The following is a 19,846-nucleotide window of genomic DNA, read 5'->3' as shown; positions in this document are numbered from 1 at the left end:
TAAAATCAGAAATGGTGATTAAAGGTCAAGTTCTGAGCGGGTAAGTAACCTACTCGTTTTTAACTGCCCCTCCCCTGCTCAGTTTTCAATGTACTAAGATTGTTCAAACTCATTTCATTTAGGAAGATTATTCCTTAATGAGATAGTTTGAGCTCACACTGCTTGCCAGCTGCACGTTCTGGAAAATCGAGGGCAGTCCGAGCTCGGAAAATTGCTCCCAGTAATCTATGCTGCCTGAGCTGAACTTGAACCTCAGTGTCAGCGGGGAAGGGGCAGTGTTAGTCAGTTCTAGTCATTTCTACCTGGTTTAAGCTGGATGTGGGCTGGATATGTATCAAACACACAAATGGATTTGATAAGCTCTGAGAGGGGCTATTTACAGAGTATCCTGTTGTGCTGGAAAACCTTCGCAATGACAGAACCCACATTCTCATGGTAAATGTTTAATGTCACTGTAACAGTGACAGATCTTTTGTTCTCAGCTGCCTGTCTATTGACCACTCTACTAACTGGAGGTGCCTGAGCTCAATGCACTAAATCATTACAATCAATCTCTACAGAAAGGAAATGTAAAGTTTACGCTATGAAGTGAGGCCTTCAGAACACATGTCATTAGTTAGGCCTCACCCGTGTAAACTGAATTCCTCTACAGTCTGGAATTCTTACCAATGTAAACACTTCACTTCTGATTGTGTCACAGTAGGAAAGCAGAGAGCCAACCAGCTTCTGAACTGAACAGACGAGTATGACCTTGAAAACTATTTATTGGTTTGTCTAACTATAGTGAGCAGACCGATTCCGCAGTGTCGGGGGCCTGAGTTATGAGGAAAGGCTGAAAAAGATTTGTGCTTTTCAGCCTGGAAAGGAGGTGTCTGACAGTTGATCTTAGAGGTATGTAAGATTGTTAAAGGTGTAGAAAAAGTTAACCGGGAATATTACTTTAAACTGCTAGGATAGAACAAGGGCAGAAAGGTTCAAACCAGTAAAAGGTAATGTTAGAGCAGATATCAACACAGAGTGATCATCATGTGTAATGGAGGCAAACACCCTGGTATCATTTAAGAAACAGTTGGATGCTGCAATAAGGGGGAGTGGTAGGGTTCTTTGGATGGATGAATTAAGATGGGCCAAATAGCCTTCCTCGTCCAGAATGATCTTGTGACCTCCCTCATCTCCCGTGTCGAGGAATCTATGGGTGTAATTTTAACTTTTGGCAGGGTGTAGAATGGGTAGCTAAGCCGGTATGGCCCGTTTCAAACCATTGTCAAAAGTTAAAATTACCTGCAATATTTAGATTGTTATAAGGCTCCAATTAGTTCAAGGCTTCTTGATTGATAGGAGTCCTTTAAGAAACATATTGGGGTGAAATACAACTTCCAAGGCAGATAGGACCTTGGCTTAACCTCCCCTCAAAGGTAACAATGCAGCCCCCCCTCAGTACTGCCCTGAAATGTCAGCCTGGATCAGAGGTCTCCAAACTTTTTTTTTGCTGAGCTCCCCCTTCGGAGATTCATGGTCCATGCGCACCCCCCTCTTTTTAAGAAACAGTGGGGGTGAAATTAGTCTTTGCCAGTAGCGCGAAACGGGTGAAAGCGAATCAGCAGCCTGGTTTACACCACCCTCGGTTTTCTTTTCCAATGAAGTCAATGGTCGGGTGTGGTGTAAACGGGCGACTGATTTGCTATCACCCGTTTCGCGCTATGGGCCAAGACCAAATTCATCCCCTGTATTTTTGTACAGAACAAGAAAATTTTCTTTATATTACTTAAGACAGACAGCAACTTAAATAGCACAGTATCATAGAATGTATAGCACAGAAACAGGCCATTCGGCCCAACTGGTTGGCGCCGGTGTTTATGCTCCACACGAGCCTCCTCCCGCCCCTCTTCATCTAACCTTATCAGCATATCCTTCCATTGCTTTCTCCCTCATGTGTTTATCCAGCTTCCCCTTAAATACATCTATGCTAGTCGTCTCAACCACTCCATGTGGTAGCAAGTTCCACGTTCTAAGCACTCTCTGAATAAAGGAGTTTCTCCTGAATTCCTTATTGGATTTATTAGTGACTATCTTATATTTGTGGCCCTTACATTTGGTCTCCCCCACAAGTGGAAACATCTTCTCTACATCAGTACTATGCAGCTTAATGAACTTGAATATAAAAGAACACTTGATAACTCACCTTTATCTTAGTGAGTAGAATAAGCCTGTTTGCTGCTAGTGCACAATTTGTGGAATCTCGGTTTGATTTTGGAGAGATCCAAGTGCAAATCAGTCTCTGCATTCAAACTGCTTCTATACTCGATGTAAATAAATGAACAAAATTCCACCTCATACAGATTGAGGCAAAGTGGACAAGTATTTCAACTGCTCATTTTGGACAACTCTGGGAACTCTTTCTGAATTAAGAGCCAGAACTAATCAAGAGGCATGACTTTAAAATTATTTCTCAGAACAGGGCCACCAGCACCGTCGTACAAATTCTCTTTTAGATTCACAGCAATCTTCACCTTTGCTACGAAAATGGATTTGAAACACAGGCGAAATCTTGCAATTCATTTGTCTCTCTTGCAGGAAAATATTCGCTGAGTTTTGTTCAAAGCTCCAGACATTTGCTCCAGAATTGTATCTTTAACTTCTAGGACCGACATTGCACAGTCCATAATAACAGAAGACAATGTCGGGGACACAGTTACATTGTCTTGCAGCACATAGCAACAAATCGGTAGCAAAAAGATTTGTTGGCAAATCTCTGTACTTTGTTGTGCATGATGAAAATGTTACATTTCTTACCTTGCAAAGGAAGGTTGAGTTCATTGAGCCAGTTAAATATGTCAGCCAAATAACCCGGTAAAACCTGGAAGCTTTGGTGGAGGAAATGATGATGAAGCAGTGATTCAGAGTTGATCAAAGTCATGCATCACTCCTCCCTAAGTTTGAAGATTTTTGTCAAAACTTTACCACGAGACAGACAATGAACTTCTTCGATTACCCTCATCCGGCCATTTCAGCTGAAAGAGCTTTCATTTGAAAAAGTCTTGTGGCTTATCTTTGAGGTAGGATGTTTGGTTTCCAAGTGACGTTTTAGTTTCTTAGTTTCATGGTACCCTGAGGAAGAGCTTCAGCACAAACAACACATTGTGGTCAAGGATTTCCGTTAGAACCAGTAACTGAGTCGCAAGTTTAAGTCAGGAGGATCGTATTTCTTATTTTTCTTTTGCCAGCTCTGCTTGTTCCTTTTAACATCCTCAACTTTACACTTCAAAATACGTTCCATACTTTCAGAATTATCGTCACACTCATGTCAGTTATACAGCAGATGGGAACTAAGGGGCGTTGGGTTGTTTGTTTATACAGCGCCTTTAACGTAGTAAAACTTCCTAAATTGTGTCACAGAAGCAATGAATATCGTGAAAAGACACTGCTGGCCTAGTGGGTGCCTGCAGCAGCCACCGTTGCAGTCTCACTCCAACTTTCCTGCTTTACATTGATAGACTGGCAATCAAAAGTCTGAATTCCTTTACATTTCAAAGAAGCAGAGCAAATTTAAGTTTAAACTCAAAGAAAACATAGAAACCGGGTGCAGCCTCACACAGGACGATCTCAGCAATTCCCGCTGATTTCTAGAAGCGGAAATTGGACCAATAAGAGCTGCTTCTGGTGCACAGTGATCAGTTACTTCTGGGCAACAGCAACACATCAGTGAAATCCTTTGGTGCACAATTTCCCCTCTAAGTTGAGTGCTAGTGGTGGAAGCTTATTGGAAGAGATGGGAGTTGTTAACTGATATTTTTCTAATGTTGTCAGAAATTAACTGTGGGAAGCTGGTAAATGAGCTCCTGAATCACTTCACAGCCAATTAAATACTTTTGAAGTGCAGTGACTGTTGTTATGTAGGCAGATGCAGCAGCTAATTTGCACACAGCCAGGTCTGAGATGCGACACAGGATTTGCAGTGCCTATGAGGCACAACAGATAAGATGAATATTATTCTGAACAATGAGGGCAGTAGGTTCTGAGGACTTGGCATAATTAATAATTAGGCACTGTGTGTCATGCATCAATAAAGTTTGTGTTCTTCTGAGCACAGGGAAAATTTAGTGTGGATTCAAAGAAAATAAGAGTGTGGAACTCTGAAATGAGAACAGAAAAATGCTGGAAACACTCAGCAGATCAGTCAGCATCTGGAGAGGGTGAGTGGAGAGGGCAGAGGTATTCACTTTTCACTGCATTTGATTCCAAACCTGTTCTTTTTGCCATTTCACTGCCTTAATTGTGTTAGCTGTGGCTTAGTGGTAGCACTCTCGCCTCTGAGTCAGAAGGGTTCAAGTCCAACTTCAGACACTTAAGTACATAATCTAGGCTGACTCTTCAGTGCAGTACTGCAGGAGTGCTGCACTGTTGGAGGTGCTGTCTTTTGGATGAGACATTAAACCAAGACGGCAAGATCTGCCCTCTCAGATGGATGTAAAAGATCCTGTGGCACTATTTGAAGAAAAGCAGGGGAGTTCTCTCTGGTGCTCTGGACAATATTTATCCTTCAACCAACATCACTAAAAACAGCAGGTTATTTATCTAATTTGCTGATTGAGGGATTGTACTTTGCACAAATTGGCTGCCACTTTTGGGACTTCCTGAGGTCGTGAAAGGCTCGGTATAAATGCAAGGCTTTCTTTCAAGTATAAGGAGTCGTACAACACCAGGCTATAGTCCAACAGCTTTATTTGAAATACATTTGTCTACCCCAGTCCATCACCGGCATCTCCACATCATTCTTTCAAGTACTCCGAGTTGGAATGTAACGAGCTGCTATTGCGCTCCTTTGACTGTATCCTTTTTCATTGCAACACCAGCATGGGCCGGTTGGGCCGAATGGCCCATTTCTGAGCTGTACGTTCCATGTAACTGTAGCCTCATGGACTGGCCCGCTCCCGCCGCGCCCCCTGGCGGTTGCACGCGGGGTAGCGGCTTCCTGACAGCGGTCCAGGCTCCCATTGGGCGGATATATTGTTGAGGCTCGCGCGCTAATTGGCTAAGAGCGACTGTGACGTGTCGGGGGGGAGGGAGTCGGGGTTGTGCTGTCAATCAGGAGAGAGGAGAGAGGAGGAAGGAGGAGGCGAGGAGAGTGGGGCTGGCAAAGCAGGCAGTAGCTGGCTTTGCACCCAGCTGTCCATAAGAACGGTGGAGCTGCTTGCTTTCCCGCAGCCCCATGAATTACAGCAGGTAAGTGAGAGAGGAGGAGGTTCCAGGCAGCAGCAGCAGCCGCAAGCATAGCAAAGGCTCAGGATGTTCTAGTCTGTAAATGCGTTCAGTGTTGCTGTTAGTTATTTGTTTAACTAATGGTGGCAAAAGCTCGCAGATTCTTTGGGGAAGTTAGAAGTGGATGCATGTTGCATTATGCAAATACACAAAGCAGCGATTACTTTCCAAACTTATAATGAATAATAATAAATGATGTGATGGTTGGGTCATCGCAGCCTCCCATCTGAAACTTATGTAGCCCAATATCCGACGCTCCCGAATCTACCCCTGTCCAGGAACCTGCGTTACGGGACCCCCCCGACCGACCCGCAACACTGCCCCAGAACACTCGGTCCAGCAAATGCTGGGCACCCGCTCGGACTTCGTGTACAGAAACGAGAACCTGTTCAATACATAGTGTGGGAAGAGATTACACCGGGTCGGAGAGTAGTGTTTGGATGTTTGAGGTTCGCTGTAGATTGTTGGGGTACAGCTGGGGAAAGGGGAACTGTCAAAGTGGAAGAAGGGGTGGGTGAGTTACTTAACCTATAAAACGATTCCCGTTGACACCAAGACTTTGTGCAGCTCAGCAGAGAAATTGCAGCTACGCTTTGAAATGAATCGTGTTCCCTCTTGAAACATTGGAATATTTGTGCACTATTATAAATATATAATCAGTTGCATATAACATTTTAAAATAAGGGATTGCAGCTTCTTAGTCGCACTAAAAGCCAGTGATGAAACGGCTAGGTTTTTGCATTGGGATGTATTTATTTATTAATCAGGAGCGGGGATCGGTTGCTCTGGCTTCCTGTACCTTTCAGTGCTCATTTCATCAGTCGGTGTGACGTCCATCAGCTTGGTGGCTGCAGATTCCATTCTGCCTCTGCACCCCCCGACTGTGTAAAGGGATCTTGTTGCTTGTGATTGAAACATGCAGACTGAGAGGGTGCAGGAATTCTACACACCAATTTTCTGGTGATTTTTGTTGGTGGTGGGGTGGGTGGGGGGTCTATCAAAGGGCACCTAACCTTTCCTTTGCAAAAGCCTTTTCGTGTGGTTATACCCATTGTCAATTAGAGGACAGAGTTTGATTCTAAAGTCTGACAGTTTTTAAAAATCCTGGAGACTAACGAGTGTTACTGAATCCAATCAGCTGCGACAGTCTCTTTAGAATCAGTATAGGCTTAAAAATATTTCATTTTCTGTTAGGAAATGACTTGCAATTCTGAAGTTCTTGAAAGATGAATACTTGATCTTGAAATTCCTTTGTAATTTCATGTGAACGTGTTCTGCTTTTGATAGTACCGTGTAATTTTGAGGCCTTTGAATTGCTTCCCACTTAATTTAGATCGTTTTCTCAACCACTTAAAAGGATTTTTTTTAAATTATTGGTGGAATTACAAAAGAAATAACTTGCATTTTTATAGCGTCTTTCACACCCTCAGGACGTCCCACAGCGCTTCACAGACAAATGAATACTTTTGCAGTGTAGCAACTGTTGCAATGTAGGGAACTGCAGTAGGCAATTTGTGCACAGTAAGAGTCCAAAAACAACAATGAGATAAGTGACCAGATAATCTGTTTTAGTGGTGTTGGTTGAGGGATAAATAATGGCCAGGACACTGGAGAGAACTCTCCTGCTCTTCTTCGAAATAGTGCCATGGGATCTTTTGCGTCCACCTGAGAGGACAGAGGTCGCCCTCTTGATTTAACATCTCATCCGAAAGACAGCACCTCCGACAGTGCAGCTCGCCCTCAGTACTGCACTGAAGTGTCAGCCTAGATTTTGTGCTGAAGTCTCTAGAATGGGACTTGTATCCACCAACTTCTGACTCAGGTGAGAGTGATACCACTGAGTGACGGCTGACACATGAAGAGGTTTTTGTCTAGCGCACATCAACCATGCCTGAAAAGTGCCACATCTGATTGATAAATATCATTTTCATAAAATCCCAAACTAATCAACAAACAAGCAGGGATATAAACTAAAAATTGAGATGGAATGGCTCAAGATGTGCTTTGAAAGACATTGAAACCACCATCTTTTCTTTTTGGTAAGCTGAGCACATTTTCCTGGAAATAAGGATTCTAACACTAAAGATAAAAAATAATTACAAAATTGACAATCATTAAACTTTCATATGCAGTTGCCTTTTGAGTCTTTGAAATAACTCTAACATTAAGTTCTGTCAGAGGCCTGCTCCCTCTGAAATGCCTGGATCTTGAGTTCATGAGGTTTCCCAGAGATATCGCCATTTTAGCTAAATGCAGAAGTGCCTCCCTCCCCTGTGACGACCACCACCGAGAAGGACGAGCAGGAATGTCGTGAGCACCTCCAAGTTCCCCTCTTAACATAGAAAATAGGAGCAAGAGTAGGCCATTTGGCCCTTCGGGCCTGCTCCGCCATTCAAAATGATCATGGCTGATCGTCTAACTCGGTACCCTTTTCCTGCTTTTCCCCCATTTAATACCTAAACCAAAATTGACAACGTCTTGACTTGGACATGTATTGCTGTTCCACGATTGTTGCTAGGTCAGTATACTGGAGGGAGCATCACCACCACCACAAGGACTGCAGCGATTCAAGGAGAAGGCTCAACGCCACTATCTTAGGGTCGTTAAGGGCGGGCAATAAATTCAACTGTCAGATTGCAACTACCAGAATGCTGCTTCAGGCTGCTCCTTTCTGACTCTAATTAACATATCCACCATGGGGAAGGGGGTACAAGAGGCACCAGGAGTTTATGATTTACAGCAAGACAGACATTTACATAGCATACCAGGGCTTGCTGTTTTTAGACCTCGACCTCACCCTCCCCTCTGTCCAATGATGGAAAAGGCCTGGCAACTCAATACCAAAATCCAGAAAACTGTTTCTAAGACTGTGAATTTGCTTTTTGATTTGTATGAAAACATCAAAAGAAAGTACAGCACAAACTTTAGATAAAGTTCAAAAGTAACGTTGACAGGAAAATCTAGGGAACCAGCTACATTCATGCAGCCACAGCACATGGCATGAATAGATTATTTATGTAACTGATGAGTGAGACAAATTTCTTTGTCTGCAATAGATGAGGAAAACACTCTTTATATATTCAGATTTATTTTAAACTTTTATGTGAGCAACGCCATTGGTGATTGGCTCTTACTGTGTCTAGGATGTCCTCATCGCACATTGGCTTAAAAAAGTTTTTTGCAGATCTCAAACTTCTTTCTGAATCCTTTCAGCAACCATCTGCACCGCTTACCAACTCCCACACCCTCTTACCACTCCTCATTGTAACCTCTAACTTACAATGAGCCAAAAGAGAAGTGCTAATTTAATATAAAAACATAAAGTAAGACATTGAGCATATGTATAGTTTTTTTAAAAAACGGTATTTTAAAGTTAAACAATCCCAAAGATTGCAACTCTGTTATTTTAAACATTGTAATATTATTACTGATTTTTGGTTGAATATACAAAAATTTGAATAAACTACCTACAACAACAACTTGCATTTATATAGCGCCTTTGACTTAACAAAATGTCCAAAGGCACTTTGCAGTAGTGTAATCAGACAGAAATTGACACCGAGCCAATGACAGAGACATTAGGTCAGGTGATCCAAAGCTGGGTCAAAGAGGTAGGTTTTAAGGAGTGTCTTAAAGGAGGAGAGCGAGATGGAAACGATTGGGAGGGAATGCCAGAGCTTTGGGCCTAGGCAGCTGAAGGCATAGCTGCCAATGATGGGATGAAGGTAATGGGGGATGGATAAGAGGCCCGAGTTGGAGGAACACAGAGTTCTCAGTGGATTGTAGGGCTGAAGGAAGTTACATAGATAGGAAGGGGTGAGGCCATGAAGGGATTTGAACATGAGGGTGAGAATTTCAAAATCGTGATGTTGGTGGACTGGGAGCCAGTGTAGGTCAGCGAGCACAGGGGCGATGGGTGAACGGGACTTGGTCCAATTTAGAATATGGGTAGCAGAGTTTTGGATGAGAAGTTTTATGGAGGGTGGAAGATGGGGGGGGGCTGGCCAGGAGAGCATTAAAATAGTCGAGTCTAGAGGTAATAAATGTATAGATGAAAATTTCAGCAGCAGATGGGTTGAGGCAGGGGCGGAGATGGGCAATATTATGGAGATATTTAGATATTTAATCTAAAAACAGATTCCACTGAGAAAAATATCTAACATTTGGCAATTGTATACACACAGCAAGGGCAAAAATGGATACCAGACTCTAGTTATGCTCACAGATTTTCCATGGCATTGCCTTTGACACGTCAGAGGATATGTTGCTTTATAATGACAGGAGCATTATACCAAGTGTTATTTTGCAGAGTGGACTTGGCTGTGCTTAACCTGACCTGTCCCTTTAAGGCCATGAAGTCCAATTGCTGTAAATAGACACAGGTCAGTTAGTGGGTAATTTCTGTTCAGGGAAGTTTGTCGATTGGTTGTAAATTCTCAGCCTCAATTCTTTTTTCAATTTAAAGAAAATACTTTTGACACTTTGAAATGTGATGTATATTAAGATTATTTCACTCTGTCAAATTCCATTGAGAGGGCTGGGGTTATTCTACATTTGATTCTCAGTTTTTAAAAAAGGTGTCTGCCATGGCTCAGTGGTAGCACTCTCGCCTCTGAGTCCGAAGGTTGTGGGTTCAAATCCCACTCCAGAGTAGACTTAAATGATCCCAGGTCACTATTTTGAAGAAGAGCTGGGAAGTTCTCCCTGGTATCCTGGCCAATATTTATCCCTCAACTAACATCACTAAAACAGATTATCTGGTCATTATTCCATTGCTGTTTGTGGGTCCTTGCTCTGTGCAAATTGGCTGTTGCATTTCCTATATTACAACAGTGACTACACTTCAAAAGTACTTAATTGGCTGTAAAGCCCTTTGGGAAGTCTTGAGGTTGTGAAAAGTGCTATTTAAATGCAAGTCTTTTTTTAAATTCTAAAAATAATGGGCCAGAAATTGCTTTCAAAATAATGATGAGCCCAACAGCACTCACCGTTAGTGTGGTGAAATCAAAGAGCAAGTTCCGGCGACTGCACGTGCTCAGTCAAACGTGGAAATCCTGAACTTGCTTTTCCTAGCTTGCCGGCGATGTGACAGCTTTGCCTAAAAGTGATGTCGCCAGCTGCAATCAATAGATTCAATGGACCAGCGCCAACTTGCTCTCCTGCCCAGCTGGAAACTAACTAATATTACCACAAAACAGATACACTCAGTTTTTTTTAAGTCTAAACTAAGTTTTAACAGTGTGGTAAGTGTTAATGACTGCCAAACAACCTCTCTGCCACTAAAAAAAAAACATGGAGTCTCATTAGTCCTGATTTTAATAGTTTTAGGACTTTTTAAAAAAAAAATTTTAAAATGTAAAAACTTTTATTTTTAACTTTTTCCTTCTGTCTCTTTTATAATAGTCTTTTAATCTTATCCTTTTTCTTTCGCTTTCTCTGTCATTTTATGATACCTTATCGGGCACATCCTGGTTTTTAGCCTGCTCTGTTTGTCTATGAACTGCACTGCCTGGTTCTCACACCGTGGCTTGCTTCAAGCTGATTGGTTGAGGGGCCTTAGCGATCCTTTCACCACTCGCACAGCCCGGGAAAGAACGCTGATGTTAGTTAAACTCACAGTTCATGGATGTTGCCGCCAAAAAGAACGCGGTAACTTAGTGGGTGAATTTAAATCTAATGAGCAGCGCGCACTGCTGGTTCACTGCTCAGAGCAATTTATGGACCAATATAAGTAATAATGTCAAGGCTACCCTGATTCATTGTGCCTGCCTCATGACATTGTACATCTAAAACCCATTTTTGGGAGCTAGTGGAGAGGGAGGGAAGGGTTCATATTACTGGTGGCTAGTGAGTAGTAAGGCTACATGTCAATGTTTAATTTTATTTGTTTATTTAAATTCATTCTTGGAATATGGAAGTTGCTGGACAGGCAACTTTGCCCATCCCTAGTTGCCCTGAGAAGGTGAAAGCAGTTTAGTACAACTGAGTGGCTTGCTTAGTTGGCAGTTCAGAGTCAACCAGGCTGGTGTGGGACTGGAGTCACATATTATAGGCCAGACCAGGTAAAGACGGCAGGTTTCCTTCCCTAACGGACATTAGCGAACCAGTTGCATTTTTACAACAATCCGACAAGCCTCATGGTCACTTTTACTGATACCAGTTTTTTTTCTTCTAATTTCCAGAATTTTTAAAAATTGAATTTAAATTCTCAAACTGCCATGGTGGGATTTGAACTCCCCTTTTCTGGATTGTAAATCCAGGCCATGAATGAATTCTTGCAATAAACCAAGTACCAGTTGGGGCTGGAAATTTGAACTATAAATGAAATAAATGCCAGGAACATAAATAAGGAATGGTTAATAGTATTGCATGGATTAAACTTGATAATGAATGACTTTTTGTTGAGTCTGGTAACTAAGCCTGCTTGATTGTGCTACTGACTTAATCTGCACAAAAATCTTTTTTCTAATATAGCCTATCAAAGCTGTAACTGTGTTTGGGGGAGGGGATCTTGTGGATTTGCACGTTTCTGACCTTCTTGGAATTTGTGGCCCAGTGGATAACCAGTTTAAAATGAGCTTTTGTTTAAATTAGGCTTGCTGCCTATTTTTACTTCTTAGCTGGGGGATGGTAGGCTTCATAATGCGTATGAATTTCTAGAGGTTGATGTTCCTTCTGTCTTTACATGGGTGAGATGAAACGAATGGTTTGAATTGTATTTTAATTAAACCATGTATGACATTACCTTTGTGTTCTGGAACAGTATGTGCAGTCACATTGCGCAGCAAAGTTGCATATTAAAGCATGTGACTAAAGACTCAGAGGTATGAGATTCTGCTCTGTAGAAAGTTTTGAAGTGCAGCACCATTCATCTGATGTGACCACTGAAACTGTAAAAATAAACTAGCTCTTAATGTCACTTACTGACCATTAGTGGGTTCATCTGAAGGTTGCGTGGGCCTGTCATGCTGTTTGTTGTCAGACACAACTGAGTATATTAGGATTTGGCCCGAAATAATCTTTCAGAATGGGGAAAAAAAATCTTTTGGATAACTAACTGGCTTCGAAAATCATCTTCACCCCCTTTCCTTTCCACCCTCGGCCTCTCCTCCTGCCACCCGTTGGCCTCTCTTTCCCCCCCCCCCTTCCCTTCCAACCTTGGCCTCCCTTCCCCCCCCCCCCCCACTTCCCTTCCAACATTGGCTTCTCTCTCTTCCCTCCCCCCTTCCTTTCCACACTCAGCCTCTCTTCATTTCTCCCCCCCCCCCCCCCCCCCCATTCCCTGTTCCCTTCCACCCCTGGCCTCTCTTCATCCCCACTCACTCCTTCTCTTCCACCCTCGACCTCTCTTAATCTCCCCCCACCCCCTTCCCTTCCATCCTTGGCTCCTCTTTCCCCCCCCCCCTTCTACCTCCAGCCTCTCTTTTCTCCCCTCCCCCCCCCCCCCACCTTTTCCACCCTTGGCCTCTCTTTCTCTCTTCCCTTCCCCCCCCCCCCCTTCCACCCTCCACCCTACTCCCTAAAACAAAGTACATCAGAGTACCTGATGCTGAACTTAAAAGTACTGATTTAAAGTAGTAATTACACATTGGATAACCTATTATGATGTTGTTATGCTGTAATGTATATATTACTGGTGCCCATTGCCCTTCAGTATCTTGTCCAAGTGGCCACTACTTATTTCTCCTGTTCACTGTCAGGACTTGGAAATATGGGGAAAAGATGGTGATGAGATGGGAGGGGAGGAGGAAGAATCACAACTGAGCCTGATCTTGCCCTCACCCAATATCCACACATTCGCACTTCCTGCAGGGGTCGCTGGATGGTGTTGGGAAACTTTGGTGAGTTTCTCATTCTTAACCCCAGAAGTGCTTCGGACAGTTAGAAGACTCTTATTGACACCCTGGCTGAGAAAACTAACTTAACACAGACCACAAACTTACTGCTGTCTGGCTCAGCTATTCATTGGATGGATAATGCTAAAGAAAGAGAGAACTTGCATTGATATAGCACCTTTCACGGTCTCAGGACATCCCAAAGCGCTTTACAGCCAAAATGAAGTACTTTTGAAGTGTAGTCATTATTGTAATGTAGGAAACGTGGCAGCCAATTTGAGCACAGCAAGCTCCCACAAACAGCAATGTGATAGTGACCAGCTAATCTGTTCTAGGTGTTGGTTGAGGAATAAATATTAGCCAGGACACCAGGAAGAATTTCCCTGTTGCTCTTCAAAATAGTTCCATGGGATCTTTTATATCCACTTGAGTGGGAAGACGGGACCTCGGTTTAACGTTTCATCCAAAAGACAGCACCTCCGACAATGTAGCACTCACTCGGTACTACACTGAAGCATTGGCCTAGATTTTGTGCTCAAGTCTCTGGAGTGGGACTTGAACCTACAATCTTCTGACTGGGGTGAGAGAGCTACCACTGAGCCATGGCTGACAGAGTAGTGCTGAATGATCCATCTGGCTCCACGTTTCTCAGTGTCCAGAGCTCTGCCCCCAGTCTCCAAACGCCAGTCAGATTTAATGTTTGCGAGGAGCCAATGGGACATTTGACTGAAATATATATGGTAAGGAATGGATACAATGGAAAATGCCTGATCCGCGATAATTGTGTATGTACCCTGGTTGAACCAGCAGCAATGTTTTGACATCTGGTCCCCGAATGTATCCTTGTGCCAGCAACTGGCTGGAATGTCAGCAACACCCATTGCATAATGTAGGTACTGTGCAAAAAGAAAATAAAAACCTCGCACCACCAGGAAATGATGATGGCGTAACCAAAGCCCACCAGACTGGCTCTATGGGTGGGCAAGTGCAGAAGTACGCTGGCCTCCAGGGGTCAGTCTGCAAGGTCACATTGTAAGATTCGCTTGCTACTGCATCGTGTCATGTACGCCGCATTTCTTTTTACTGTGCATTGTGACGTGCTGTCATCGGAGAGTATGTGCTGTGCACTGGCTGCAGTTATTTAGTTGCGGTTATTTGGTTACCTGGAAGCTGTGAGACTTTTGCCTCTCACACCACTTCTATTAAATTGAATGCAGGTTGGGGCAGCTGTAGTTCTACTCAACGTTGCGTACATTTGTAAAGTCAACCCATTTAAAATTTATTATCCTCTTCTGCTGAAAACCTTATCCGTGCTTTCCTTGCCTCTAGACTTTTTTTCCTCCCCACCCCCCCCCCCCCCCCCCCCCAAATACTCTCCCATAAACTCCAACACAGTCACCCCATCCTGTCCTAGACTAAGTCCTGCTTGCCCATCACCCTGTCCTTGCTGATCTACACAGGCTTCTTGTCCCCCAAATCCATGCTCTCTTCAAATCCTTCCACCCTACCTCTGGAATCTCCTTTGGTCCTCCAACTCTGATCTTCTGTGCATCTATTTTGTTCCCCACCCTTCATGCCATTGGTAGCAGAGCCCTCAATCACTCTTGCCCTGCTCTCTGGAACTCCTTCCCTAACCCCTCTCCACTTCTGTCTGCCTTTTAAAACTTTCCTAAAACTCATTTAAAATTTATTACCCCCTGCCGCTGAAAACCCTGCCCCCACTTTCCTTGCCTCTAGACTTTGTTTTTTTTCTCTCAATACTCTCCCATAAACTCCAACTCATTCGCTCCATCCTGTCCTAGATTAAGTCCTGCTTGCTCATCTCCTAATCTTTCCTCCATGCCATGATGCCATTTTTTCCCCACTGCTAAGTGCTTTGGGACTTTTTTTTTCTCTATGTTAAAAGGTGCTATATAAATGTATTAAATGCTGTGGAGGAAATGATTTAATAAGAGTTGTATTGGTGAAAGGTTGCTGTGCTTCTGTCTCCATGTCTTGCAAGTGTTTGGAAGAAATTTGACTCTTTCTCTCATTGCTTAGGTGCAATAACTAACTTCCCTTTTTTTTTGTTTTCGTCTAGTATGCTTGAGATCTTGTCTCCTAGATCTACAATGCCAATTGACATAGCTATGCAGCTATATCTTCCTCCTCCATTCAAGCAAGTGAGCTACACCAGCAAGAGAGCGCTGAAAGTAACCCAACCACTGCGACCATGTATCCATCTTCACATCAGTGAAGATACACCAGAAAACAAGCACAGAACCAAGGAGCAGAAACGTGTTTCCTTTGCAGACAGTAAGGGCTTTCCCTTGACTTCAGTTAAATTCTTTGATTTGCACGACCTAGATATTTCCTTCAATGTTGATGAGCTGATCAGTAGTTTGGTAGGCCTGAAGACCATAGACAAAGACAGCCTGCTCTTAGATTTTGCACAACCTTCGTCAGACTACCAAGATTTCAAGAATCGTCTGGAAACTGACTTGGTCTGCCTTGAAAACTGCATGTTGCAGGAGAGTACGATTATGGGGACTGTCAAGGTGAAAAACATTGCGTTCGAGAAGTCCTTGAAAGTGAGGATAACGTTTGACACTTGGAAAACTTTGCAAGACCATGACTGTTGCTATGTCCATGACCCTTACGGTGGATCAGATAGAGATACTTTTGCATTTGAGATCCATTTGCCAGAATACATTGCCCCACATGAAAGGATAGAGTTTGCCGTCTGTTATGAAAGTGGTGGGAAGACCTATTGGGATAGTAACAAAGGGCAGAACTACAGGATAATCCGATCGGAGCTGAAATACGCTCCTGAGACTAGCAAAACAAATCAGTCGCTGAATGCTTTATTGACTGAATCTGACCGTATGCCAAGCTACGGGATTGAGTTTGACCATTATGGTGGGCTACGGTGCTCCTATGGTGTGTTCCCCGAATGGCCCAGCTATGCTGGTTATGACAAGATGGGACCTTACTATTGAGCAGGATTGCTTGGGACTATATCGCTCCTGAATGTCTAGATGGTTTTTAATTTGTCTTTCAATGTATATCTGATGATTTATAGTAAGCCTTGGATACAGCAAAGCAAGTGCTGGTTGCGAGCATCAACTTGGACTTTGTCAACGTGTCAGAATCTTGCTCTTTTTAACGTTTATTAAATCAGGTTTGTCGATGCGCAAGCTCCTGTTGTAAACTGTAATTTGAAGTGCCTTCTGAGGATCACAAAAAAAAAACCTCTGCCCCGTAAAAGTGCCCATGTTCTGTACTCTGCATTGCAGTTTAATTTTCCAGTGCATTTTGTAATTGTTCAAGGATGACCCTAAGTCAATTCTGAAATATTCCAGTCCTTCCAATTCTGCCCAGTTGCACCAAATGATTTCAGGAAGCTCTCCCAATGCATGAATCAACACTTGGAATGGACTTGTGGGTAGGGTAGTGGAGACATCATCTAAGAAACAGTGGGAAGCTGTGATGGAGGTCACTCTAGGGCCTTTCAGGCTGGACTAGCTAATGATTTTTCTTACCTGTATTTTTCTTGTAAAGAACTTGCTCTGTTTAGAACAGTTTGTAGGCTTGGTATCTGAGCAAAGATCCTGGTATCAATTTTGTTATAGCATTGACTTTTTAAAAATTCAAACCACTGGCTCACAATTGTGTGATTTTGGTCACCAGGCTTATTATTTACTTAGTTTGTTTGATCAGGTCTAACTCTCCGAGGGGGAAGGGAAGTGAACACATTCGTATTTATTCTGTCCTGTCGAAACTTGTTGACACTTTTATGGAGATGATTACATTCAGTTTTTTCTCACTCACCCATTAGTTTTCTCAACAAACTTGATTTTAAAAAGTCCTGCACGTTACAGACTAGGAGCTTGTGTAGAGATGTTTTCTATTGACTGCTCCTTCACTTGTCAGTGCACTCCTAATTGGTGGCTCGAAGATATTTAAGCTGCAGTTATGACTCCTCTCTCTCCTGAGGATAGCATTTGCTTGGAAGATGATTGTTTTCTCCATGCTGTGGATCGGCTACTGTGCTTGTCAGAACTGAGCCTGTACAATACTGTCTGTGAAACTGAATTATTCTGTGGGCGAGCAGGAATAAGCATCAACAATCAACTTGCCCTCTTGTCCTGAAGGTACTGTTGGCTGGGACACAGCTCCCCAGGCATTAGCAGCCCTCTAGTGTCTTGCCAAGTGACCCATTTTGCCATGTGTAGTAGACAAGGGTATTGGCTAAGCTATTCCACCTGGATGGGCATCAAGATTTGCTGGATTGTAGGAACCTTATACATTCATGGTGCTAAGGAGGAGACTTGTAGTTTCTGTGTGCATGCCCCCGCCTCCGCACTCCCCCCCCGCCCCCCCCCCCCCCACCCAAGCTCTAACAGCAAGGATCAGGCATTGAGCCTGGGAAATTCCTGGCCTTTGCTCAGTGCTGTACCAAGTAGCGCAGTCATGCATTGAGCCGCCTGGGATCCTCAGCAAGAGCTTTTCAATCAAAGAAATTTAGAGATGGTTATTTTGCATCTCTGCACTACGGAACCTACCATGCTGCATACAATGTGATTTTAGTGCCATTCATTGCAGTGATGATCTATTGCAATTCTTGGTTTCCCACAAGGAAGGCCGTTGAGCATGTATTGTCCACACACCATATATAAATTTGTGTCAAATTCTATCCAGCTTCCTCCATTGCCTGATGACAGCACTTAAACCATTGGGCACATCACGTGTTAATAGCAACTGAATAAGTCAAATTCTGTTTTTAGACATGGCATTCCAGAAACCTGACTGGTGCCTTAGGGATTACATTCCATGAGTCCGTCCCTATTTTTTATTTTTCTCTGTTAAAACGGCAAATCACTGGCTTTGGCTGCGAATCACTGAAATTATGGTACACAAGGAGGCCATTCGCCTGCCCCAGTGCTAGCTCTTCAACTGTAGTTCTCTATTCTAACACCATTTTCCCTCTTCCCTTTCACTTCCCTCCCACCCACCCCCCCCCCCCCCAATTTTTTACATTCTTCCTTTTCAAACACTTTAGTCAATCTCCTCTCGAATGATATTCTCCCTGGCTCAGTAGGTATTTATAGTAAAGCATTCCATGTTCTAATAATTCGCTGTGTGAAAAACATTCTTCTAACTTCCCCCTTTGTTCTAGCACTTAACCCTCAGGGGTTTGTCACTAATTCACCAACCAGTAGAGACAATCTTTCATTATTTATCCTTACATATTTTAAACGCCTCTCGCATTAAAATCTCCCAAGAAGAACAAATCCTGTGAAATTTCTACTCTAAACAAAAATCTGGGAAATTAAACCTTCCAGTCCTGTGGAAGAATGAGATTGATAAGATTTTTGTTGGGTAAGGGCATCAAAGGAAATGAAGCAATGGAGTTGAGGTGCAGTTCAGTCATGATCTAATTGAATGGTGGAGTAGGCCCGAGGGGCTGAATGGCCTACTTTTGTTCCTATGGACAAATATACTCGGATGCTGTTCGATTCTGCTGATCGCTTTTTTGGCAAACCATTTTCTTTGCACATTAAAGATTGACCCGGTTGTACCTTTGTGTCCAAGACAATTTTTACATTTGAGCCTTTCAACTGGCTGAATAACGAGCTTTTAAAACAGGTTTTTCCTGGCTGAGCAAGTTTTTTTTTTAAGAAGTTATTTCCACCTCTGATGGATAGAGAGCTAGGAGGAAGAAAGAAGATTGGGAGATAGTAATTTTTTTTTTGGAAAATGATATATAAAGAGGGGAGCATGAACAAAGCAAGGCCTCGTCAAGAGATTCCCCAGATCTTTTCCCCCACCCCGCCCCATCTACTGTCATGATCAAACACGGAAGAAATGGACAGATCTAGGGTGAGTTGTACTAGAAAGTTTAGACATTTACCTGTAAAATGATGCAAGTTATTTGTTCCCCATTCTATTTATTGAACTTGTTCCAAGGCATAACCTATGGGTATCCTATTAGTTCTCTTCACATCATCCATTGATCTTCCTGAGATCCAGATGGGGGATACAGAATTTATATAACACCTTTCATGTCCTCGGGACATCCCAAAGGGCTTCACAGCCAATGAATTACTTTTGAACTGTAGTCAGTCTTGTTTTATGCCACCCAAATTCCAGATGCCACTATCTCAATCCTGTTTTTTGTGAAGCCAATAATAAGTATCTCACCTTGCTGCTACTCTCACTGGGGACTGAAATTCTTTTTTTTGGTTGTGTAAATTTTAGCAGGTGGTGAATAATACGTGAAGACACGGGCCTGGAGTTTCCGCGTTGGGCGGCCGAAAATTGCACTGGTGCATTTCATGCCGAGTTTCTGCTAAAATCCAGTAACCTAATCACAAACGTAAACTCTGCCATGCATCAGTGCAATTCGGCAGCTTAACATAGCAGAATCGTTTTTTTTCCAATCAAAAATATTCATTGATGAGGCATATTTAAGAGTGGTAGCCTGATGCAGTTTTATTACTACAGCAGAAGATGATGGGTTTATCACTTAAAATAAGCATTTTTAATAAGGGTGTCCAGTCCTCCCCCTGATTTAAAATCACTGACTCAAAAAACTATACCGAAGCATTTACTACTTTCATTGGTGTACACTAGTCAGTTTCTTAGTAAATGAATATTTTTTAATATTTAAAAACGTTTAAATGGTGCCTACTATTGCCTTTGTGCCTAAGAAAACTAGCTAAATTTTAAAACCCTCCTTGAATGGCCGCAGACTGGCGCAATCAGTGGAA

The 19,846-nt window shown here is 42.9% G+C and overlaps 1 protein-coding gene across 2 annotated transcripts; it reads left to right on the top strand.

Moving 5' to 3' along the window:
- Positions 1 to 821: 821 nt before the first annotated feature.
- On the top strand, positions 822 to 18,654 carry ppp1r3b (protein phosphatase 1, regulatory subunit 3B). Of its 2 annotated transcripts, none has more exons than XM_067982246.1 (2): positions 822 to 891; positions 15,175 to 18,654. In XM_067982246.1, the coding sequence occupies exon 2, from the start codon at positions 15,176 to 15,178 to the stop codon at positions 16,070 to 16,072; it is 897 nt and encodes a 298-aa protein (XP_067838347.1). In that variant the 5' UTR covers positions 822 to 891; position 15,175; the 3' UTR covers positions 16,073 to 18,654. The 2 variants fall into 2 exon arrangements, with proteins under 2 accessions (XP_067838347.1, XP_067838346.1); XM_067982245.1 differs by lacking the exon at positions 822 to 891 and adding an exon at positions 5,101 to 5,223.
- The last annotated feature ends 1,192 nt before the right edge of the window (positions 18,655 to 19,846 follow it).

Source organism: Heptranchias perlo, chromosome 4 (assembly GCF_035084215.1).
Source record: "Heptranchias perlo isolate sHepPer1 chromosome 4, sHepPer1.hap1, whole genome shotgun sequence".
In the NCBI taxonomy this organism is placed as follows: Eukaryota; Metazoa; Chordata; class Chondrichthyes; order Hexanchiformes; family Hexanchidae; genus Heptranchias; species Heptranchias perlo.
The sequence above is the reverse complement of the archived record's forward strand: the minus strand, read 5'-3'. Positions and strand labels throughout refer to the sequence as shown.